At 37.2% G+C, this 26620-nt stretch overlaps 2 protein-coding genes across 8 annotated transcripts in view; one reads left to right on the top strand and one right to left on the bottom strand.

Annotated features, from left to right (window-relative positions):
• Positions 1–23370, top strand: part of LOC106878100 (pleckstrin homology domain-containing family B member 2) — a 25733-nt gene extending 2363 nt beyond the window's left edge. For 3 of the 6 annotated variants that reach the window (XM_014927204.2, XM_014927209.2, XM_014927208.2), the window contains exons 2-6: positions 10993–11078; positions 12353–12498; positions 14205–14314; positions 17507–17709; positions 21757–23370. In XM_014927204.2, the coding sequence (XP_014782690.1) occupies positions 11036–11078; positions 12353–12498; positions 14205–14314; positions 17507–17709; positions 21757–21884 (630 nt within the window). In that variant the 5' untranslated portion in view covers positions 10993–11035 and the 3' untranslated portion in view covers positions 21885–23370. Of the gene's footprint in view, positions 1–6; positions 106–7228; positions 7411–9193; positions 9433–10992; positions 11079–12352; positions 12499–14204; positions 14315–17506; positions 17710–21756 lie in introns of those variants that run through there. The other 3 variants (XM_014927207.2, XM_014927205.2, XM_014927206.2) reach the window with 3 other exon arrangements.
• The window catches only part of LOC106878096 (sulfotransferase 1C4), a 62037-nt gene extending 37454 nt beyond the window's left edge, over positions 1–24583 (bottom strand). Inside the window, exon 1 of one of the 2 annotated variants that reach the window (XM_052974633.1) lies at positions 24109–24583. In XM_052974633.1, the coding sequence (XP_052830593.1) occupies positions 24109–24142 (34 nt within the window). In that variant the 5' untranslated portion in view covers positions 24143–24583. Of the gene's footprint in view, positions 1–7750; positions 7821–24108 lie in introns of those variants that run through there. The other variant, XM_052974632.1, reaches the window with a different exon arrangement.
• Positions 24584–26620: the final 2037 nt, after the last annotated feature.

The raw sequence follows: 26620 nt of genomic DNA, 5'->3' as shown, positions 1-26620 counted from the left end.
TTGGTGGGTTGGGATTCCACTTAGCTTTGGTCGGCCTGAAGCTATAGTAGAAGACACTTGCCCAAGGTGTCACTCAGTGGGACTGAACTCGGAACCATGTGGTTGGTAAGTAAGCTACTTTCCACACAGCCACTCCTGCGCCTATATTTGCCCATTTTTTTTTTTTTTTTCGACGGTAATGCTTTTCTCTGTGTATATATAGATGTAGATGCTTTCCTAAATAAAATTGTACTTCATTTTTTAAGCAATGGGGCGATACACACGCACTCAACTGAGGGCAACTTTATAGTTGAAAAGCTGTAAGCTAATGAAGTTCACGAAATAATTTTTCTTATTTTAATTTCTTATTACTGATCTGTACTCGATTTAAGCTTTGTTGTGAAGCATATATATACTGAGTTTTAACACCTAGTTATTTGTATGTGTGTGTGTGTGTTCTTTTATTTTACATGTTTCAGTCATTTGACTGGCCATGCTGGAGCACCACCTTAATGTACGCTTGAGTGTGTGTGTGTATTCCTCTCATAAACTTGTGGAACTTTTCACATTTTGTTCATGATCTCCAAAATTATTAGCTTGTTATTATTTTCTTTGAAATGGTAAAACTTCCATTCAAAGAATTTCGGAATAAAGATTATTTCTCCTGCAATTAATTTCTTAGCTATTATTGTTATTGGATTGAGGTGGGGTTTGTTCGTAAATTCCGTTTGTATCATCTGATAAATCACAAGAGCCTTATCGTCTGTCAGCTGATAATGACGGCATTCATAAACGTTAGCCAATTTCTTGGACGAAGAAACTAGATTTCTAAATATATCTATTGTCACAGCTGTGTCAGTAACTTGTACGGAGTAGTGATTAGTCATGAGGTTTTTAATATATTTTGTGCAATTTCAAAAGATGTGTAAGTCTGCATATCTACGCAATTGTGCTCCTCCCACTCGACTTCATAACTTTCAGAAAAATGGGTATTTTTCAATGAAATTTTCTACGAATACCTTTCTGATGGCGATTATATTGGAATGTAGTGTGAAGAAGAAAAAAATGGTGGGTTCACACTCATACGTACTGACCCCCCACCCTTTTTTTTTTCGAAATTTCAAATTTTATTTAAAAAAAAAAAAAAATATTAATAATTTATTTTTATAAAATTGAGTCGAATGGTGGGACTGAAAATTTCTGTGGGTAATATGATACTACTGCTCTACCGTCATGAAAGACAAACAGAATAATGCAGTTGGGGATACATTATTGCTGAAAAGACATGGGAGAAAAGGAGTGAAATGGAATGGTTAAAGTTTTGTCAATATAAATGTGATGTATGTATGTGTGTGTGCGTGCATGCGTGCGCCTATCAAATTTTTTTCACATTAAACTCTGATATAATCATAATCTATACCATCTGAAAGGTTTTTGTAGAAAATTTCATTAAAAAATATCGATTTTTAAGTTATAAGAAAACGACGTGGAGATTGGGACATAAGGTATACCATTTACATTAGCTTTGTATTTACTTACTTTAGCGGAACAAAATAAAGTATTAGAAGCTTTCGGGTCGTTTATTAAAGCAATTTTATTTCTACATATAGTATCTTCTTAACATTTTATTTAATCTTGAACTATTAAGGAACTGTTCTGCATCTATCTAAACTTGATTTTTGATTATAACGTACTACTTTCACTTTGTTAAACTAGAATTTTTTCCTTCCACCTTTTTGGTTCCGGAAGATTTTGGGGGGTGTAATTAAGAATTATTTTTGAGGAGCATATTGTTTAATCTGTGGTTGTTGTTTAAAATGCGAAGATACGATTATAGTATATTTTTGTTGTTGTTTAAGGGCTTGTTCACCCCACCCATTTTGTTATTCACTGTGCATATAAGGATAAATATTTTTCAAGGGCTTTTCGGCAAAGTGAAACTGAATGAAGTTTCAATGAATGAAAGGCGAAAGAAAATCATAATCGTTGATAATCCGGCGATAAAAATTGTCAGTAAAATTAAGTAATGCTTTTTCTTCTGTGAAACTGGAACTTTATAAAACGATAATTACACCCAAAATTTGAAATCTTCACTCTCGCTTCTCTGACCGAATTTTCAGCCTTGTAGTCATGGATTCGGTTCTAATGTTACTTTTCAGTTTGTGAACACGACCTGAAAATGGAAATATTGGCATTATTCTGCATTATTCGAATAGGTACCCCATCTCCACTCAATTTTTTTCTTATACTTATATTTTTGACAATAGAAATTACGATTTTGCCAAAAAAGTTAATTTTAGCCTGTCCAACTTTTTTTCTTTTTTTTTAACTTCTTCCAGATTGATATCATTATTGTTATTGGCTGAGAAGGAACTATCACTGAAAAGTCGGGCAGAGGTGGCAAATGTGTACATCGGATCTGTCATCAACTACTGTAGGGCCTTGTCCCGGTCCCTTTTGGACTGCATTGGAGTGTATACTCTTTCGCTTTTTGTGGGAGGAACATGTTCCAATGGTCAAGTGGTCCATCTGCTGTCAATACTTGTTGGGTGGTGGACTGGGCATGCTGTGGTTGATGCTAATTTAGTCAAGGACATTATCTTCTCCTCAAATCTCAAGAGTCTTTCTTAGGATTCTTGCAGAATACTGGATGGCATTTTACTACAGATCAGCAATGCGTGTCTCAATTCCAATATCCTTCAGCCTCTTAGCTAGCTGTCTGGGTGTTGTGCACCAGTAACCACAGGTGATAAAATATTCAGTTTTATTGTCAGTTACTTGTAGCAAGCTATAATAATAAAAGAATTAATTAAAATACACGTTCCTCTTTATCATTTAACCCCTTAACATTTAAACTGGCCATATCAGGCTCACATATTCTACCTGTTTTTGTGTTCAAGCTGATTAGATTCAGTTTCTCAGGTCTACCTTACAATGTTATTCTAAAGCTAAAGTCACATCATCAAAATCTCGGAGCTATTAGATAATGCATGATTAAGTCAAAATAGTGTGAATTAATAAGCTTTGCATTTGATAGAGTAATCTGAATACCAAAAGGTGAATAAATGAAAGACATGTATATGTATGTGTATGGATGCACTCATACACACCTGTAATCTGCTATTACTCTCAGTGCTCTCACATGTCTACCATAGCCTCCCTGAGCCACTCCTATATCTCTCACCATTGCCTACTACAGTCACCTCTAACCATTCTCTAGCACCATCACCCACTGTATCTTTAAGATATGTTCCAACATATCTCCACCAACATCTCCTCCTTTCCTTTCTTTTCTATCTGGAGTAGCTTCATATCTCCTCTACGGCAACACACCTGTCTCTATCCCTCTATTATACTTTAACCTTTCATCAACTGGCACAAAGCCACCCCTCTCCATACGGCTTCCACTTCTAGTCAGGGGATCTTTGTCTTGCAAGTTACTTGATGACCCGACTGATGCTGGTGCCGTGTAAAAAGCACTGAGTACACTCTATAAAGTGGTTGGCATTTGGAAGAGCATCCAGCCATAGAAACTGTGCCGAAGCAGTCAAGAGAGCTTGGTGTAGTCTTTTAGCTTGCCAGCACCTGTCTTTGATTTCTTGTACTCTGAATTGCTTGTTTCCATTTGTCAGCTTATATACTGCACACACACTCATTGTTTTCAAAAGTATTAATTAAAAACATCAATTTAAAGTATTATATAAAAGAATTATTTTGGAACAGCAACACAATTTCCAAATTGTTTGTTTCCAGTTGTCAGCAGGTAAACTGCACACACCTTCATTGTTTGCAAAAACATTAAAAGTGTTACTTAAAAGTATTATTTTGGAACATTGCTTAAACAGCAACGCAATTTCATGACTTCAATTGTATAGAGCTTATGATGTTTATAATAATATTACCACGAGAACCAGAAATGAGATCAAAAGCTTGAGTTTGAGGCAGCTGTTTTTGCACATGTTGTTCACAAAGGCTTTTTAATGAAAGAGCATATGTATAATGATGTTTCCTTCAAACAAATATATGCATATATACATAATACATACATATATGTACATACCTACATACATATGTATACACAACTGATGGAAGCATTAAATTTAAATTTATGCAAATATGTTTATTATATATGTATTAAGATATATATATATTCATACACACATACACATATAAAACCACATGTTAATTAATGATATATATGTATATTCATACACATATACAGATACACACATATTTGCATAAATTGAAATATATTACTTCCAGTTTTAAATAAATTGCTTCCATCTTTCTACCTGCTGATTTAGTAGCAGTGTTCTAATTAGGCCGGATACATGTGTGTATATGCACATACACACACGCACATGTATATATATACATATATGATTGTATGGGCAGGATATCTGATCTCAGTGATAACATACAGCACTCTAAGGTTATCTGCACTGATCTTTAAGCCTCTTGCTTTCTTTTTCCATCAGATTCTGCCAATATCACAGTTTGCAGATATTAATGTCTAAGGAATGAATTTCCTTGATAGACCAGTCAAGTATCCTAAATGTTCGTTATCAGCACTGTTACTGAAAGTGCATTGTGGGATATTGTCTTGTAAGAGGAAAGCTATGGCTGCCATTTTTTTTTTTTTTAATCTGGTATAATATTCTTTGGCTACTCTTTATTCACAACACTATCAACACTTAGATATTTTTTGCACTTAGTGTGTAGAACAGGGAAGATAGAGTGTTCATTGCTGGAAAGGTTTTTGGGACAATTTTCATATTAAGTTGGTAAATATGAACCAATTTTTTTTTTTCAAATTCCATCCCTATTTTAGCAGAAAATATGATTAATTCCAGTTGTTTCTCAACATTGTAAATATTTTGAGCATAGATAGAGCTTTAGAGTATCTACAAGTAAATTATGGGTTACATTAGCATCTCTTGTTGTAGACTTTATGACAGTCATGGGCAAACTGTGGCCCATGGAATGAAAAGTTTACTCTGAATTATTTTAGTAGAAAGGCATGCTTGATAAGCCATGTCTCTTGTGGTCTATTTTTAGAAAAAAGTTATCCCTACTCATTAGGATATAACCTGCCTACAATGGCCTTAGAGGAAGTAATTGGAGCAAGGTAAGAGTCTGTTTTTTGTCTGCAAGACACTAATTTCATTCTTGACCACAAGGTTTATTCTTATTATGACAAATCAGTTCTGTATGTCAATCTGGCCTCCCATAGTTTTTGCAGCTTTCCCACATACTTTCACAACTATCAGAGCATGAAGCATTTCTCACAAATGCAGGTTCATGAGATGGTCGTGTTCTGTAAACAGTTTTGAGTAGGAACCAGAAAGCGAAGTATGGACATGCAATGTGCACACTGAATTCGTGAAATAGAAGAAAAGAATCACAATGTGTATGTCAAAATAAAATAGAAAAAAAGAATAAAACAAGTTATATGATGGTCTGTCAGCCATTTTTGACACCTCTATCACGCAGCTTTGCTGCAATTTTCCGTTGGTAAAAGTTTCAATATCTATGAAATAGATTTCACTTTGGTACAGTATTCTTGCTTCATTGTGTCTAGCTATGTTGCATCCTGATTAGAATCCTTACTTTCATTCCAGAACTTAAACTATTTTTTTTTGCTGGGAAGGGGCTCTTTTTACTATGATGTAGTTTTTTTTTTTATCCTCTTGTATACAGTTTTTGATTAGAAGTAAATATGGTTTATATTGGCTCAATATCATCATCATTTAACGTCCACCTTCCATGCTAGCATGGGTTGGACGATTTGACTGAGGACTGGTGAACCAGATGGCGACACCAGGCTCCAATCTGATTTGGCAGAGTTTCTACAGCTGGATGCCCTTCCTAACGCCAACCACTCCGAGAGTGTAGTGGGTGTTTTTACATGCCACTGGCATGAAGGCCAGTCAGGCGGTACTGGCAACAGCCACGCTCAAAATGGTGTATTTTATGTGGCACCTGTACAGGAGCCAGTCCAGCGGCACTGGCAACGACTTCGCTCGAATGTCTTTTCACGTGCCAGGAAGGCAACGCTGGTAACGATCACGTTCAAATGGTGCTATTTACATGCCACTGGCATGGAAGCCAGACAGCTATATAAAGGAGAAATTCCATTGGACTCAACTTTAATTCTTTCATCCTTTTGAAGTCAATAAAATAAGTACCAGCTGAGCACTAGGGCTGAGTAATCAACTTATCCTTTGCTCTGAACTTGCTGGCCTTTTGCCAAAATTTGAAACCAATATGTGAAGTACAAGATTGGAGGTTGAGGTTATGGTATTACATTTCTTTCATTAAAATCGTTTCAACAATGCATTGTTCTTCGAATCAGCTTTCTCCTTTCTGGTTTTGAGAAGCCTAATTTCTCAAGATTGGTATTTAGGCTATGTGTTACATATCCCAGTGCCCCAATAATTACAACTATAAACCTGAACTCGTAATCCCGATAGAGTAACTATAGATTTCTCAATAGTTTAGCCTAATTATTTTCTTGTTTGCTAATCTTAAGCTTTATGTTAACACATCTGCTAGGCAGCTGATTTCTCTTCTCTATCCCAAATCGTTATTTCAGGTCTGTTGTGTTTACATTTTACTGAGGTTTTCACTGGGACATTCCACTAGTACTCCTTTTTAGTAAGAGTGGCGATGGCTTCCACCATACTGTCGGTTCTTATTTCTTTGTCCGCGAAGTTATCCTTTCGACGGATCTCGTTATACAGTGTCCTAGCTACAGCATCACGTCTTATCGCTAAGTGATACTGTGATAGCATTTTCGGACAACTGCTTATGATGTGGGTGATGTCTTTGGGGTTAACTCTACAAAGTCTGCATCGGTTGTCACATTTTACTGCTTTTCCTGTATCTATGTCCCTTTTGTGTACGTATGTAAATGAGAGAAAAAAAGGGTAAAAACATGTTTATATTATAGTTCCTATGTGCGTTTCACCATTATGGTTGTTAGGAGCCCCTGCAGTAGGTATTCCAGTCTGTAATTCATAATTAGTTGCACTGTTCAATATACACAGGAAGTAGACTGGATTAATGTCTATGTAGAACTCAAAACATAACAGTTAGCATCTGTTTGTACACTGTGTGTGTATGTGTGTGTGTGTGTGTGTGTGTGCGTGTGTACGCGCGCGCGCCAACCAACCGCAGTCGCCTCTGTCGGATCAGTATGAGAGAGAGAAAGAGATATGCCAATCTGACAGCAGTTGTGTGGTGGTGGCGCTGGTGGTGTCGGTTTGTTTACATTCTTATCGGTCTCTATGGTAGCTTTTGGATGGTTTTCAATGTAATCGGAAAGACGACTAGCATCGCAGGAATCGGGATGTCGATTGCTGTCTGTCACAGCCGTTTTTCGGGCCTGTTGCCTTCATTGTCCAGCTGTCGAAGTAGCTTAACTTAAGGGTGAGATTCGACTTAGTATATATATATATATATATATTTTAAATCCCTTCGTGTAGCTGATCGACGGATCTCGGGCGTTTTCGTAGTACCGGAGTATATCTTGATTTAAATGCAAAGACCAAATGCATCTTCCGTAATAGCTTGCAGATGTGATAAAGTTGTAGATATCAACATTCGGTGGTCGTGTTAGCAATGTCAGTCATTATTACATAAGCGAAATCCCACGCGTTTGCAGTGTATTCTTATATAAAATTCAGTATGAGTGGCGCTATTTTGATGAGTAAAAAGGATGTTTCATTTATTTGTAACACAAGAAGAAGAAAATGCACCGTCTACTTACTGATCTCGGCTTTGTTAGGTCGGCATATTGCAGAATTAGATGTTAAAAAGCACATTTTTGACGTTTCTCTTTCTCAACGCTTGTCTTCGCTGAAGGCGCGCGCGCGCGTATCTATGTGTATGCTGTCTGTCTGTCTATACGTGTGTGTATGTTCTTTTATTTTCAATTATTTGAAATTTATAAGGAAGGAACTGTTTCTAACAAAGATACGATATATGTATGCATGCATGCATGCGCGCGCGTAAATAAAAATGATTTCTAATTTAAGCACAAGACCAGTTATCTTTGAAGGAAAGTGGTGGGCTTATTCTGACTCCAGTAATTCTCTGATACTTTATTTTATCGACCCCCGAAGAAATGAAAAGCGAAGTTGATCTCAGCAGGATTTGAACCCAGAATGTAAAGAAACGGAACAAATAACCACAAGGCATTTTTTTTTTTTTCTGATGTTCTAACAATTCTGACAGCTACCCCAAATAGAAAATAGTGTAAAAATGGATCAGAAACCAGCAATAAGTCAAATAAAGGAAAACAACAATGGCTGTCATATGTACATACACAGTACACATTTTAAAACAAAAGACAGGAAAGTGAACAGTGAAAGAGTCATAAAGAAGAAAAAGACGCATCGGCATGGCAGGAGCAGTTTTGAGGAATTTCTGGAAACCAGGAATTTTTAAGTCTCTAGATAGCTGACAACCGACTCATGTAGTTGTTCCCCCCCGTGCTGTGATAATTCTGGGCTTGGAAAAACGTCTCTGAAAGATATGGGTGGTGTGTTTTGGTTCTTATAAGTGTGTCCATGGGTGTTGGAGATATTGAATTCAACAAGTCGGAATAATTGTGGGTAATCTTCTACATGTATATTTGCATGCAATTTTTTTAAGGCAAAGAAGAATATACATACATAGTCTCTCTCTCTCTCTCTCTCTCTCTCTTTATCTCTCTCTCTCTCACACACACACAGGTAGATAGATAGATGAAAATAACATCAAGCAACAAAAATAGGGAGCATTCCATTTAGCCTTAATGATTTAATCCATTGTTGGAAAATAAATTGTCTTTCCTTCTCCCATAAACAAGAAGTGAACAAAACAACACGGAATCACATTGTTAGCTCAGCTATCATAATAAACACCTTTATCACTACCCATCATCATCATTTCATCATCACCACTGTCATCATCAACAACACTATTGGCAATATTGTCAGCAGCTGCAAGTTTATTAACTTCATCACCACTATTGTGTTCTGTCGTAATACCACCACCACCACCACCTCTGCCACCACTATTGTCAATCTCCTTATCAATGCTTTCATTATCTCCATTGTCATCATAACTGCCATCATTGTCAGCACAATCATCACCATTATCATTATCATATATCTTCCGCCTCATTTAATACAGACTCGACAAAACTACCTTTGACACTTGTTTATGTTATTCACAAATTAGAAGTTACATCAGGAATGTTTATCTTTCACTAACTGTCTGTTTGTCAGTTTCGGTCTTGTTGGTTCCATTTGCTTCAATGATTGTCCAGTGAAGTTACCATTCTTGTAATATAAAATATTTTATACATACAACAACAACAGCAGCAACAAGAAGGAGAGGTGTTTATGTTGTGAGGTATAAGTTTAATATTTAACCCCCATATCAGTATAGTAGACATGATTAAAGGTGAGTATTTTGCTATTCTTTTCCAACTGTGGCTTATCTTTTTGTACATCATTATAGAATAAGTTAAGTTTACTTAAAAATAAAAGTGGTGAGTCTATAGCCACAGGCATGGCTGTGTGTTAATAAGCTTGCTTCCCAACCACATGGTTCCAGGTGCAGTCCCACAGCATAGCACCTTGGGCAAGTGTCTTCTACTATAGCCTCAGGCTCACCAGAGCCTTGTGAGTGCATTTGGTGGGCTGAAACTGACTGAAAGAAGGCGGTGAGCTGGCAGAAACGTTACCCCGCCAGGGGAAATGCTTAGCAGTATTTTGCCTGCCATTACGTTCTGAGTTCAAATTCCACCGAGGTCGACTTTGCCTTTCATCCTTTCGAGGTCGATAAATTAAGTACCAGTTACACACTGGGGTCGATGTAATCGACTTAATCCCTTTGTCTGTCCTTGTTTGTCCCCTCTATGTTTAGCCCCTTGTGGGCAATAAAGAAATATGAAACTGACTGAAAAAAGCTTGTCCTATATATGTGTGTGTGTGTGTGTGTGTTTGTCCCTTCACCGCCACTTGACGACTGGTGTTGGTGTGTTTGCATTCCCATAACTTAGCAGTTTGGCAAAAGAGACCAATAGAATAAGTACCAGACTAAAAAAATAAGTACTGGGGTCAATTAATTCGATTAAAAATTCAAGGCAGTGCCCCAGCATGGGCTACAGTCTTATGACTGAAACAAGTAGAAGATAAAGGATATACAAAATATGTCGATTGAAAGAATGATTAAAGACAACAAAAAACAGGACAATAGTAGGGAATTCCAGAAAGCAGCAGTTCAAGGAAAGATACTATTAGAATAAAAAGGCCTTATGGGCATATAGGAAGCTCAGCAGAGAAATGTTGTACCTGGGAAGAGAAGCAGGTGACACATATAAAGGTTTTGATGGAAGATGCTAAACAAAAAAGTTCCTGAGAGCAATGGCCATGGAAATACTTTGGAACAGATACAATGAAGATGCATTTCAGTGATGAAGCAAAGACCCAACCTAGTAGCAAGAAGAGTTCCTTGATATTTTGATGCAAATCCTCTTCAATTGCTGTTTTCACGGTGCCATCATTGAGAACAGTTGGTCTTTCTGATCAACACCTATCCAGAAGACTGAAATCTTCGTTTCTGAATTTGTTAAACTACCTTTAGCATTTCCAAATATTTGCACCATCAGGATATACAATACTTGCTGCATTGATGCCCTTACAAAATTCGTAAAGCATGCAATGTTGAATATACAACTCACTAAAGTCCTTGTCTTCTACGGGCTTTCAGATGGAGCATATATGTTATACAGTGTATGTCCACATTAACATTTGGTCATTAACTCTATGCTGATGGTTGATGCAAGGACACTTTTTGTTGGCTTGTAAACTATTTGTGATATGATGGTCAGACTATTTGTTTGAAAATACACCATTACATTTCAGTATCCTTAATATAATATCTATAACCTAGAAACTAAGACATTTAAATTTTTGTATTAAGGTTAATTTAATGCATTTATTTATTTGTTTATTACAGGTGTACACATTCACTGACTGTCTATTGAAAAAGCTACTTCAAAATGGACTATGAAATAATGAAAGCAGGTTGGATGCATCGGCAGAGTAAGAATTGATTTATTTAATTTTGCATGCGTGTACACACACACACACACACACACATTCTCTCTACCTCCTCCCTCTCTCTATCTCCTCCCTCTCTCACACACACACACACACTCACCCAGAAAGTGGAAACTCAAAATATAGTTGTAGAGTATGAATTTTTAATCAAGATTTAATTTCATGATTGAAAAGTTGCTCATTTGCAATCCAGATTAACAATGATAAGCATCAATATTCTATTGCAACTTGTAAAAATAAACTTTGCATTTTTGAACTTGCTTATTCAAGTAGATTAGCAGTGTACAAAGTGCAGCAATGACTAATAATGCTTTATTATCATTGTAGGAGGGCGTTGCCAGTGCTGCTGGACTGGCTCCTGTGCAGGTAACATGTAAAAACACCATTTGAGCGTGGCCGTTGCCAGTACCACCTGACTGGCCCTCGTGCTGGTGGCACGTAAAAGCACCCACTACACTCTCAGAGTGGTTGGCGTTAGGAAGGGCATCCAGCTGTAGAAACTCTGCCAGATCAGATTGGAGCCTGGTGCAGCCATCTGGCTCACCATTCCACAGTCAAACCATCCAACCCATGCCAGCATGGAAAGCAGATGTTAAACGATGATGATGATGGTGTAGGAATGTTCAACAGTGTAAACATTGAATTAGATATGTAACTGATGTTTTTGTTATTGTGTAGTGCCAAGTCATCTCTGATCAACTGAGTAGACCAGTGGTCAAACATCTTTCAACTGTGATGTTATTGCTATCTCATCCCACTTGATCAGCTCTGATGTTGTACATCTATAATGAGAGACATTCCAGGCATGACCACCATGTCTTTTTTAGCTCCAAGTCTGCTCTGATCAAGTGAGCAGACCTGTGATAAAACATATTGCAACTGTGACGTTGTTGTTGTTGTTGTCGTAAGTTCCTTCCACCTGATCAGCTCTGATGTTGTACATCTTTAATGACATTCCAACTTTGGTCATCCTGTCTTGATTAGTCTCCAGTCAGCACCGATTAATCAGATCCACCACAATCAAAGATACTCTGGTTGTGACTATCTCATCCTGTTGTTGTTACTGTGTAAGCCCCAAATCAATTCTGCTCAAACAGACCTTCAATCAAAAACATCCCATCTTGTCGTTTATCTCTCAGTTCAGTCCTGATCAAGTAGTATTAAACCCTTTTCTCCCTACAGTTCTTCTTTGGTGGCATTCTGTATTTGCAATGTAATGATGGTATGCCCCTATAGTAATGCTTCTATTGTTTTAGGTAGCATCTTGCATCGCTGGAAAAAGAATTGGTTTGTCCTCTACAAGAATGGCAAGCTACGCTATTTTGAGAGCCCAAACAGCCGCTGCTGTGACAATGTCTTGATGATCCCTTCAGCATTGGTGTGTATAAAAACAGGTAAACAGGTAAGTTATTTCTTTATTAGCACATAGTTATAGGTTTTCTGCATGTTGCTTTATTATTTTACTCTTTTGCTTGTAAAAGTCATTAGACTGCGACCATGCGTGAGCACCACCTTGAATTTTAGTTGAATTAGTCAACCCTAATACCGTTTTTATTATTTTTTAAAAGCCTTGTGCTTATTCTGTAGGTCTCTTTCGCAGAACCACTAAGTTACAGGGAAGTAAACACACCAACACCGGTTGTCAAGCAGTAGTGGGAGGATGGATGGACACACACACACACACACACACACACACAAATCTTCCTCTTGCACAACTTTCTTTTACGTAGATATCTTGGTATATCATTTCCTATCTGTTATCCTTCTAACATGTCCATATTGGTACAATCTCTTCTCTTGCATGCTACAGCCAATTCCTCTTGCATCCAATTTTCCTGTCATTTGTGCTCACCCCATTCAATACTACATTCCACTCAGTTTGAGAGGTCCTGTCTCTTGCAAGTACTTAGTTACTTCATTAGTGCCACTGCTTTGAAAAGGAGCATCCAGTGCACCCTGTCAAGTGGTTGGCATTAATAATAATAAAATGACAACAAAAGAATGAGACCTCGATATTATGTAAGTAGAGGAATATATATATATATATATATATATATAAAGTGAAGTATATTGCCACTTAAGTGTGGCTGACCCTTAGGGGTGGATGTTACTGTTGCTTTTAGCCCCAGGAGGACATCTCCTCCAGCTGGCTTATCGACACACTACTGTGTCCTGTTTGTTTTGCCAAGGGAAGTTATCCCTTTCATCTCGATCTGTAGCACGAACGGACCCGGGTTTCAGGGCTATTTCCCTTTGTCAGCGTCCGATAGCCACCGATCTTCGATGAGAGATACAAATTCTTCGATATCAGTGAAGAATTTCACTGGAAAAGTATACATAAGGTTGCCAAGAATTTGTATCTCTCATCGAAGATCGGTGGCTATCGGACGCTGACGAAGGGAAATAACCCTGAAACCCGGGTCCGTTCGTGCTACAGATCAAGATGAGAGGGATAACTTCCCTTGGCAAAACAAACAGGACACAGTAGTGTGTCGATAAGCCAACTGGAGGAGATGTCCTCCTGGGGCTAAAAGCAACAGTAACATCCACCCCTAGGGGTCAGCCACACTTAAGTGGCAATATACTTCACTTTATCGTGCAGTTACTGTTAATACTTCATTTAGAGAATTAATATATATATATATATATATATAGTATAGGACAATCAGTAAGTTGTCATAATAGAACTCAGAGGTTCAAATGCTGGAGCTAAGAACTTCGAGGCATTTTCATCAGCTATTTTGACGATAGACATTATGAAAAAGAACCCCCTCCCCGTTGAATAAAAGGGAAGTTACTCTCATAGGTATGAAAAATATCTTTTTGATATATATATATATATATATATATATATATATATATATATATATATATATATATATATATATATATATATCTTTTTGAGCTTTACAACTTATAATTTACTTATATTGTTATTTTTTTTTTTTAATTTCAACATCTTTATATCATACAAATAAATTATTCATACATCCATCTTTCTCCATTTTCTTTCTTTCAGTACTAATAATAGGTATATCTTTATGTTCTGAGTTCAAATTCCACCATGGTTGACTTTGCCTTTCATCTTTATTCTTCAACTATTTTTAGGTGGCTATTTCCAACCCACTTCCTTCACACCTGAACCGCAATTGTCTGATAGAATTGGTTGCACGGGAAAGAAAGTTGTTGTTGTGTGCAGAAAGTTCTGATGACACAAGGTAAAATATCCATTTTAAACATTAAAATCCCTAGCAAAAACCTCAGCTATTACCTTCTGTATATTTTTACATTTTTCGTATTCATTTGTCTCAATTGTCCAAAGCCAAATGTCTTTGTTATTCAGAGAAAGAGAGAAAGCATTGTACATAATTAACAAATTATTTTTAGAGCAAGTCAGTGACGTCCCTATATGTGGACACTCAGAAATAGCAGCCAAATTTTCCTTCAAATTCACTCAAACACACCATACCCTTCTTTCATAGAAAAGATTGTATGATGTGATAGGATTATGTAGTCTTGATTGCACTTGCTGGAAAAAAGACTGGATGGGCCCGACTAGAACGTCTTTGACCAATAGGTCTGCTCAGTCAGAGTTGATCTTGGGGCTAAACAACAACAGCAGCTATTTTTAATTATCATCAACTTCCAGAATACCTCGGATGGGGATGGGTGTTAATAAATATAAGGTAAAATAGTTAAGGGGAAGTAACTCTTGGTAATAAATGAATACCTTGTAGTATCTACAGTTATCGGAAATTAATATTCTTTTCTTCTCTAGGCACAAGCCCTGAAATTTTGGGGGAGGGGGTCAGTCGATTACTTCGACCTCAGTACGCACCTGGTACTTATCGATCCCGAAAGGATGAAAGGCAACGTCGACCTCGATGGCATTTTAGCTCAGAACGTAAAGACAAATGAAATACCGCTAAGCATTTCGTCTGGCGTGTTAATGTTTCTCCCAGCTCGCCACCTTATCGGAAACTGATATTGATAAATAAACTATCAGTTTGTAGCGAAACACAAAGAAGCCAGCGCCATTTTAAAACAGCGAGATCTTACCTGCAACCATTGCTATACGTGAGACAATAATGAGATCTCGCCTGCAACCATTATTGAAGGAAAAGACAACAACATTTTCCCTCTTGTTCTTGTTACCGTTCACTACATCTCTATTAATTTTGCTGTTACTAAGTGGTTTTCCACCGCATTTCTTAAAAATTGTGGTAGAGGCTTTGGTCTTGGGACCACACATGTCTAGAAACTGAGGTTGGGGGTAAGCAAGGGCAGAGGCTTCCCGTAGAAAATACAACTCCAGAAAAGCCTCATGATAGCAAAGGAGAATGGTTACCAGCCAGCCAGCCCAAAAGTTGGCTGCTTATGGCATTAAGGTAGATCTGGCTACCTTGGCTGCTTATGGCATTGAGGTAGCTCTGGCCACCCCTGTTAACGGGGGAAAAAAACCCGGATTTAAAACACTGGATGATGATGATGATGATGATATGCTTTAGGTTACTATCTTTGGTATGAATACTTCCTTTCAGATTGCTATGCTTTTTAGCACGTGTTTACCTGTTCAGATCCTTGCATAGAATTTTCACCAGTTATTTCCCTTGCATCATTTTCCTTATTGACTTTATTTACATTAATGACTTATTTTGTTACTATTAGATAATATATTTACGTTATAGTTAATCTCCTTCTTGTAGAAATAATTTAATTTTTTCAAGTTTTGTGCTGCTATTATTTGTGCTATGTTTTTCGAATTTGAAAAGTTCTTATTCTATGCAAGGTGAAAATTCGATAATACTTGCTACATTTAGGAAAATGTTTATTAACAGCCGAATAGAATGATTTCATTCTGTTAAAGTTAATTTGTTTACCTAAGTCTATTCTGCAGAGTGGTTGGTGTTAGGAAGGGCATCCAGCCATAAAAACCCTTCCAAAACACACAGAGCAGCCATAGGTAGTTTTTCTACCTGGCCAGCTCCTGAGAACCATCCTACCCTTGCATACATGGAAAATGGACATTAAACAATGATGACGACATATATTTATGTATTTGTGTATTTGTGATATATGGAGATGTGCATACATTTAGTCAAATACCCCTACTTACAAGTAAAATATATACAGGCATAAGCTGTATGTATGTGTATTGTGTAGATAGATATGTATATGTGTATAAATGATATACAGTGATGTGCGTAAATAAAAGAGTGTGTATATGTGTATACAGTATTTGTGGGTATCATAAAAAATATATATCAGCAAACAAATTAGTTACTGATGCATACTGATATCTGCTAACAGATAATAAATCATTACTGTTCTATTTCCTCATTGGGGAACAACTTCTTTGAAGTGAATGTGCGTTCATAACACATTCAATTTATTAGTATAAGGAGACTTTAAGACACCTAGTGTTTTGAAATTGTTGTACCTCCTCAGTCACAGCTACTACCAGCCACCCGGGATTACATCCCAATTGTATTTCAACTACCTTGAACTAATGAATTGAGTCCAGGGTGACTGGGATGTAATTGACTTAGGCACTAGAAGACAGAATCTAGACATAGCTGAAGTACATTAAGTGAAACCAGTTAAAGAATACTCTGAATTCAGTTGTCTTTAAAATGAATGCTCCTAAAACAGTGTTTCCCAACCTATTTTCCCCCAGGCCCCACTATAACGTTCCATAAATATGTATGCCCCACCAGTGATTGAAAAACAACTTTATTTTTAATATTTTGTCACAGTTATTATATTCCAGTGGTTCTCAACCATTTTTTAATCTATAGACACCCTTGATTACTGTTTTACTCTGGTGGACCCCCCCCCCCTTTTAGCTTCTTGGATGTTTAAAGACTAGTTTTATAGAAACTTCTTTCAAAACTCCTGTTTTGTTTTTCACAAATTAACTTATGTAGGCTTAACTATTTAACATGTTAGAGAAAGAACCCTATCTTTTTCTTCCAGTAAATACATCAGAATCAAAAATTTTTTAATGGACCCTTAATATACTATTGTGTGGACCCCAAAAATATTATATGGACTATCAGGGGCCATATGAACCCTTGCTGAGAACCATTGATTTAATACAAAAGAATCTACCGGTAACTCTTATTAAGTACTGAGTACAAAAATCAGTACATTATTGACTAAGAAAAAAACAAATGAATCACTGTATTGAGAACCTCGTGCCTGGCAGCTACGGGACCATGCCCTATCACCATTTTCACAGGCCCAACAAGTGAGGCATTTACCCCACATTGAGAATCACTGCTCTAAATTCTATCAGCTTTTTAAATTCCTCCTGCACCACCACCTTATTAAGAAAAGTTAACCTTGTGCTTTGTTGAATGAGATGAATGATATTCATTAAACTGCATAATTTTTGTATTTCACCAAAGTGCTTGGAAAATGGCAATTGAAGAAGCCAGAGCAGTTCGCCCAACTCGACGATTTTCAGACACATTCCGACCAGATCATCACCAAGGCATGGAGCCGCCACCTTCTTATGCTGAGCTTTACAACCAACCTCAGATTCTAACATATGCCACCAATGAGTATCCAACAGGCTATTCTGTGCATCATGTTAATAGTTTACCTTATGGTAAGTATACCATAAAGACAAGTACACACATACCACCATTATTATTATCATTATTATTATTAATAATAATAAGGCGGTAAGCTGGCAGAATCATTAGCATGCTGGGTGAAATGCTTGGCAGTATTTCGTTTGTCTTCATGTTCAGAGTTCAAATTCTGCTGAGGTTGACTTTGCCTGCCTTTCATCCTTTCAGGGGGGGTCAACGAAATAAGTACTAGTTGAGCACTGGGGTCAATGTAATTGACTTCTTCCCCACCAACAAATTTCAGGCCTTGTGCCTATAGTAGAAAGGATTATTATTACATTAGTTTCTCCGGGCTTTCATCAGTTGGGTGAGATTTCTTGAGGCAGCATTATTCTATGCCAAGATGCCATGTCCAACCACTAGGCTGTGGAGATATGTTGTTTATATGGGACTAAATGCCTCAGCTGCTCAGGTTGTGTCAATGTGAACACACAGGGAGATGTGCACAAATACACATGTGCACGCATGGTTGGTTGGTTGTGGTTGGCACTCCGTCGCTTACGACTTCGAGGGTTCCAGTTGATCCGATCAACGGAGCAGCCTGCTCGTGAAATTAATGTGCAAGTGGCTGAGCACTCCACAGACACGTGTACCCTTAACGTAGTTCTCGGGGGAGATTCAGCGTGATACAGAGTGTGACAAGGCTGGACCTTTGAAATACAGGTACAACAGAAACAGGAAGAGAGAGTGAGAGAAAGTTGTGGTGAAAGAGTACAGCAGGGTTCGCCACCACCCCCTGCCAGAGCCTCGTGGAGCTCAATAAACACTCAATAAACACTCACAACGCCCGGTCTGGGAATCGAAGCTGCAATCCTAACCACTGGGCCATTGCGCCTCCACTGTGCACACACACACACTATGAAATTTGGTACACAGACACACATATATTTAGTCAAATACATCTGTCTACATAAGTAGAATATTTACAGGTATAAGTTTACATCTCGTTTAACATACAGGTATAAGTTTACACCTTGTTGAATATACTGGTAACAGCTTACACTGATTGAGTGGGGTGGTATTTGTTTGCATGATGACTGTCTCACAAAAAAATAAAGCATTTTATTTTTTGAGACATATTTGTCCAATTTGGGTCAGTTTGTCTTCATGACATGTTCTGATGACCTCACTCAATGAACCCACCTTTGGCTTTGACGACAGCCGCCAAGCAGCCTCAGAACTGGCCACTGGCCTTCATCAATATCTCCCATTTTTAGGCCCCTGAAGGTCCTGGTAATTCCTACCCTCAGGATGTTAAAGGATAATAATGGTGATGATGTATATATATTTCATGTATTTGTGTATATGTGATATATGGTGATATGCATTTATTTAGTCAAATATGCCTATCTACACACATGTAAAAGATATACAGATGTAAGGTGTATATATGTGTGTGTGTGTGTGTATTGTGCAAGAACATATGTACTGATCTATATATGATATGTGTGGCAATGTGCATATGTGTGAGTGTGTATGCATTGGATGCAGTATGTGTGGGTATCATATATATTGTAAGCAAACGTAGAAGTGCCAAGTGAGTCAGTAGAGTGCTCAGCTAAACTTTACGAGGTGCAGGGTTCAAATCCCTGTAGAGGCTTGCTGGCCACTGTTTTCCATCTTCTAAAGGATATTTACCTAATTTTCTAAGCTGTTTTCACAGTCACCCTTGGATTTGAAAATTCCTTCATTTTCTGTAGAAGATCAGCATCATCACTTGACATCTACTTTCCATGCTGGCATGGGTTGGAAAGTTTGACTAAAAACTGGTAAGCAGAGGAGCTGCACCAGGTTCCAATCTGATTTGGCTTAGTTTCTACAGCTGGATGGTCTTCCTAATGCCAAACACTCCAAGAGTGTAGCGGGTGCTTCGTACATGCCACCAGCATGGGTACCAGCTATGAAATACTGGCATTAGCCATGACTTTGATCTCAGTTGGCTTGATAGGTCTTCTCAAACACAACATATATATATATATTTATCTCAGATGGGGGCAGGTATGGCTATGTGGTTAAGAAAATTGCTTTGAAATAACAAGGTCTTAGATTCAATCTCGTTAACATTTATTACGAGTGTTGTTTCTCATAACCACATGTTGCCTTGACTTTTGAGAGTGGAATTGAGTAGATGGAAACCACATGGAAGTCTGTTGGATACTTCAAAGATAGCTAAATGAAAAATCCATCAATATCATCCTCTCCCTCACTTTTCTGTGTACCACTTTATCACGCTAGTCCAACACAGTTCAGTGCTTGGTCCATTACTCTTTTTAGTTCTGATACATGATCTGGAGTGTATTCATGAAAATGAGCTGCCCTCGACCCCCAACCAGTGGCACAAATAAAATTGCCTGGAGAAGAAAATGCAGCAGTTAGGTTAAACAGAAATCTTGTAAGAATAATAGCCAGGGAAAGTCACCTGATAGTGATATGTCAGCCAATGACATAAAACTTTTCCTGTTTTTGTGAAGGAAAAACAATGAATTAATGCATGCATTGTATTTTGGGAATTGTAACCTGCCTGCATAAAAGTGATTTGATATTCTGAGTGTAGTCAACAACAACAAGGCTATATGAGCTGAATATATTTTCCTAGTATGCTAATTGGGTTACATAGAAGCAGCTGGTGAATGTGACCTGGGCTTTATTGTCAATAGTGATTAGTATCAGACAAACCACATTTCAAAAATCATCAAGAAGGCTGAGGGTATCTCAGTATCATTCAGTAAGATCTTTATCATCTATTCTCAACAGGGTAAAAAGACATTCATGAAGCTTCTACTTACAGTTAATTGTCCTGTTCAATGTCCCTTCCATGAACAAACTCCCTACTGGCTATCACACCTTCTTTGTATTAAATCTTAGTACAGCATGACTTTCTTGCAAAGATCTAGCTACCCTGCAGGGATCATTAGCTAAAGACATCTGGCAATGCTACACAGTTCTAATTCTCTTCTCAAACACTATAGTGACCATTTGACTATTGCTAGCTATCTTATAACAGTATCCCCTATGCCTGTTCAAGTGACAGGCAGAATGATGATTTTTAGGAAATAGATAATTAACTATATGTAAAGGGTAAAGGATAAAGACCCCCTTTGGTCATGGGGTTGCACCTAGAAAGTTACCCTCTGAGGAACAAGTTCAGGCAAAGTTGCTTATGGAAGACCAGCATGCCACCGATGTTATCCAAGGGAAAAGCAAATACTGATACAGTTTGGCACCAGTGATGTTGCTACTCATTTCTACAGATGAGTGAACTGGAGCAACATGAAATGAAGTGTCTTGCTCAAGAACACAACACATAGTCCAGTCCAGGTCATGATTGTGAGCCTGACATTCTAACCACTGAGCCATGTGCTTTTGCTGACTATACATAAAAGCTGCATAAATGTCTTTTATCCCTTTTGTTACCCTATTTCTATTGGAATACGCTGCCCTTCATTCAATTAATTTTGAAAATAATGAAGAATATAGCAAAATAACATTTAGTCATTATTAAGCTGGTGTTTGGAACATTAATTTTGATATAGACACAGGAGTAGCTGTGTGGTAAGACGCTTGCTTCTCAACCACATGGTTCCAGGTTCAGTCCTACTGTTTGGTACCTTGGGCAAATGTCTTCTACTATAGCTTCAGGCCGACTGAAGCCTTGTGAGTGGATATGATAGATGGAAACTGAAGGAAGCCTATCATATATGTATATGTATATCTATGTGTGTGTGTCTTTGTATCTGTATTTGTCTCCCCCCCCCCCATCACCACTTGACGACCAGTTTTGGTGTGTTTACGTCCCCATAACTTAGTTCAGCAAAAATGACTGATAGAATAAGTACCAGGCTTTAAAAAATAAGTTTTGGGGTCAATTTCTTCAACTAAAAACCATTTAAGGCGGTGCCCCAGCATGGCTGCTGTCAAATGACTGAAACAAGTAAAAGATAAAAGCTAGTTTTCTCACAAATGCATTTTCTCTTTGCATCCATGAGAAATATTTTTTATCTTTTTCTTATTTTGTTTTTCAGGTACCAGACAGATTTACGTACAAGAACCTTATCGCCAGCGTTATACTGGCTGTGACGTTGCAATGGGCGTGGCTACCGGTGCTCTAGTTGGGTCGATGCTATGGTCACCATTTTTGTGGTGGTGGTAAACGTCATTATGAACGACCCTGTTAAGATTTTGCCCTGTATTATTCCACCTTTCTTTTCTTTTTTGTCTCCCCTCATTTAAATAATTAAAATGTAGATCATTAAATGAGTTTGTAGATATTTAAACACAAGCATGATGGTTCTGGTCATTTTATCACATATTGAATATGATAAAGTCACATTTGATCTTATTGTAAAATCATTTGACTATATAACATTAGATACATTCTCAATGCATTCGAATTGCTTTAATTTAGTTGTTCTTTTGTTTATCTCTTAGTAGGGAGTATCTTTATCTGACGATGGACATGGGCATGGATCCAGATCCAATTTCCACTGTCCAGTGTACAACACTTTGGTCTTGGTTAAATAGTGCCACTTAAAATTTGATAGAAGAAAACATTCACATGTACACATGCACACACACTTAAATAAATGATAAACGAACAAGAAGTAGCAAGTCCAATGTTACATGATCTGTTACTTTGTCATTTTTATCAATTTCATATTATGCTTTGTACCCAACTAATGTTTCATTCTAAATAATGTAAATATATTGAATTCAAACTCTGAGTCATTAATATTCCTGTATACCTAAGCAAAACGTTGATACACACACCACGTATGCAGACAGTTATAGATTACAAGATTAAATTTCAGAAGCTGTTATTCAAATTTCATGTTAGTGATTCTCAGTAATGTGAAACTTGCAATAGAGGTTAGTGAAATTTCCAGTTTGCTTTAAATAAGATAAAACTCTACGATATGCACTGAGCACTCTTCCCTCTTCCTTGATCACGCAGTATTTTTATTTCTTTTCTTTCTTTCATATATATATATACATGCATGTGTGTGTATGTGTGCATTAGTGTGTTTATATCAGGTGGACAAGATCTAATATGTCTGACATAACTATCTCCCCTTAACTGTTTTGTTCACTTTCTATTTTTTTTTTTTATATAACTGACCATACAAATGCCAGATTAAGTATGTACTTGGCTTGGTATAATTGACTAAAAGCTGTGAAGACAGTGATATGATGTGGCCGCAGTCTTACGCAGTGAAACAATAAGAGTGCTATTTAAATACCTGTAATATACTCTGGATTTAAGAGAAGAGATAGAAGCCACAGCAACACAGAATAAATATTTGGAAAAAAAATATTAAAAAAAGACTGATAAATATATTTCTAACAAACCCAAGTGTTTATATGTCTTCCTTCCCCTGCCCTACACATTTACCATGTACCTAGTAAGAATTTGTTCTCAATAAGAATGTGCAAGATTACCAGCTGCTTTCATACACCTGCTTTTGTACCCCATAGTTTTGAGTTCAAATCTTGCTGGGACTGACTTTATTCTTTTCCCATTCTTGATTGATAAATAAATTACAGTTAATGGATTGAGGTTGGTTCAATCAGTTGTGCCTTTCTTCTTGCAGAAAAATACTTTTCTTGTATATAAAAAAAATAAAATGTGATTTTTCTAACTCTTTTGCACTTATTTTATAATTTTTTAATCAGAGTGGCTGTGTGGTAAGTAGCTTGCTTATGAACCACATGGTTCCGGGTTCAGTCCCACTACATGGCACCCTGGGCAAGTGTCTTCTACTACAACCCCAGGTTGACCAAAGCTTCATGAGTGGATTTATTAGATGGAAACTGAAAGAAGCCTATCACATATATATGTGTGTGTGTCTTTGTGTTTCTTCCACCACTACTTGACAATCAGTGTTAGTTTGTTTATGTTCCTGTAACTTAGCAGTTTGGCAAAAAAAGACCAATAGAATAAGTACTGGTCTTGGCAAAAAAAAAAAAATGAAGTCCTGGGGTTGATTAGTTAGACTAAACCCTTTAAAGTGGTGCCCCAGCATGGCTGCAGTTTAATGACTGAAACATGTTAAAGATAAAGGATATTTATACATACAGGCACAGGAGTGGCTGTGTGTTAAGTAGCTTACTTACTTAAAGTGCCTCATTAAAGTTATTGTGTTTTTTTGTAAGAGGAGAACCTCAAATTTGTTTAATGTAAGAGGTTTAAAACCTCAATGTGTTTTGAAAAACAACAATGTTTCCAGGAGGCGGCAATCAGCGGGCGTTGTTTGTTCTCCCCCATCTTGTATCATTTCATAAACATTAATGTTCATTAATGTTTACGTCCAGCCTGCAAAGCTACCTCTGTGTTCTGCCCTCGTGGTAAATTTAATGAAATAAAGTAGCTTGCTTACCAACCACATGGTTCCAGGTTCGGTTCCACTGCATGGCACCTTGGGAAAGTGTCTTCTACTATAGCCTCGGGCCGACCAAAGCCTTGTGAGTGGATTTGGTAGGCGGAAACTGAAAGAAGCCTGTCATATATATCTGTGTCTGTGTTTGTCCCCACAACATCGCTTGACAACTGATGCTGGTGTGTGTACGTCTCTGTAACTTAGTAGTTTGGCAAAATAGACTGATAGAATAAGTACTAGGCTTACAAAGAATAAGTCCTGTAACTTAGTGGTTCGGCAAAATAGACTGATAGAATAAGTAGTAGGCTTACAAAGAATAATTCAATTTGTTCAACTAAAGGCGATGTTCCAGCATGGCCGCAGTCAAATGACTGAAACAAATAAAAGAACGTATGGTGCAAGCATTTGGACTAGGATTTCACTCTAAGCATAACTTCTTCCCACCACTTGTGAAGGCTCTGAAAATGATCATGGGTGTTGCCTGTTGTCCTTCAATTAAGTCACGAAAAAAAACAACTTAAAAATAATTTTTAGTTGAAGATATGCCAATTATATCCAGCCGACCTTTCATCTACATCCAGGACCACATTATTCAATGGGTTTTCCCCATTATAAGATAATGTGCTTTGAGGGATATTTAACTGCTATTTCAAGCAGTTTGAGCAACTCTGTTTTGGAACCATCATTGATGTATGTTGTCTTATGCTGTGGTGTGATACACCATGTTGAAACTCAGTGCAGTAATTAAATCCAGTAATTAAATCTAGTAATTAAATGAGGAAGATGAAAATAGATAATGATAATTGAGGGGTTATTAAACTTTGTGATTAGGAAAACAATAGCAGGCAGAACCATTAGAATAGCGAACAAAGTGCCTTGTAGTATTAAGTTTTGTCCTTTTTTCATTTTGAATTTGAATCCCATCAAATTCAATTTTGCCTTTCATCCTTCTAGGGGGTCAAGAGAATAAAATAATAATGGAGTACTCTACCCCCAAAATGTGTGGACTTGTGGCAAAATTTGAAACCATTATTATTATAAACGCAAGGTAGTGAGCTGGCAGAATCGTTAGCATGCTGGAAGAAATGCCTTGCGGTATTTTGTCCGTCCTTATGTTCTGAGTTCAAATTCTGCCGAGGTCGACTTTGCCTTTCATCCTTTCAGGGTCAATAAATTAAGTACCAGTGAAATACTGGAGTCAATGTAATCGACTATCCCCCTTCACCCCAAAAATTTCAAGGCCTTGTGCTTAGAGTGAAAATGATTATTATTATTATTATTATTATTATTATTATTAAATTTCAAGCTTTGTGCCTATAGTAGAAAGGATTATTATTATTATTATTATTATTATTATCATTATTATTATAAAGGCAGTGGACTGGCAAGATCATTAGCATGTCAGTCAACATGCTTAGTGACATTTCATCCATCTGAGTTCAAATTCCACCAATGTTTTCTTTGCCTTTTCATCCTTTCAGAATCAATGAAATAAGTACCAGTCATGTACTGGGGGTCAATGTAATTGACTTACACCCCTCCCTGAAATTGCTAACCTTGTACCAAAATTTGAAACCATCTTTATTACCTCCGCCTTTGTGAAGGCGGCGGTATTGGTTTCAGTCGTGTTTGTTTGTCTGTGGACAAGATATCTGAAAAACAGCTGGATGGATTTTGAATGGAACTTTCAGGGATGTTTGGCCCCATGACTGGCATGAACTGATTAGATTTTGGGATTGATCCGATACTGGACAAGGTTTCTGGATTATTTTTCCTGTTTTTTTAAATTTTTGAGAGCAGTTGCGTTCATTTTTAGTATTCTTGTTTGTGAGAGCAGTTGAGTTTATAATATAATCCTTGCTGGGAAATGAGTGAGGATTGGCTGCATGAAGGGCATCCGGCTGTAGAAAATCTGCCTCAACAAATTCCATCTGACCCATGCCAACATGGAAAAGTGGATGTCAAAGAATATGATGAATGTGTATTTGTGGGCATGAGGATTATTGGTTGTAGTGTTCCTATGGGTCCATCTCCTGCTTGTTGCATTTCCAATGGAAATTTATGCACAGCTCAAGTGGGGTAGAATATCTATTGGTATTTGCTTTTTGTTTGATATGCACCAATTTATCCTAAATTTCTCATTGATGCATATATCTTCTTTATGCACACACACAAGCACATGTACACACACATACATACATATTATGGGCTTCCTTCAAGTTTCTGTCTCAAATTTCTCTCACAAGGCATTACTCAACTTGAAGTAATAGATAGAAGGTGCAATGCACGAATCCTTATATGTTCCAACTTTAATTCCCGGTCAACTCAAATTTTATTTTTCATATCTTTTGGGTTTGGTAACATGGGTAACAACTTCATTGGCCTTTTCAAATAAGTTCATTTCATTTTATTATTTGAATTTATTAATTTTCTTTTACTCTACTTTACTTTTTCTTTCCTTTTTTTTTTTTTTTGCTAGTCATAAGGCATTAATAATGCATGTAATGGTATA

Source organism: Octopus bimaculoides, chromosome 19 (genome assembly GCF_001194135.2).
Source record: "Octopus bimaculoides isolate UCB-OBI-ISO-001 chromosome 19, ASM119413v2, whole genome shotgun sequence".
NCBI classification, from domain to species: domain Eukaryota; kingdom Metazoa; phylum Mollusca; class Cephalopoda; order Octopoda; family Octopodidae; genus Octopus; species Octopus bimaculoides.
The sequence above is the reverse complement of the archived record's forward strand: the minus strand, read 5'-3'. Positions and strand labels throughout refer to the sequence as shown.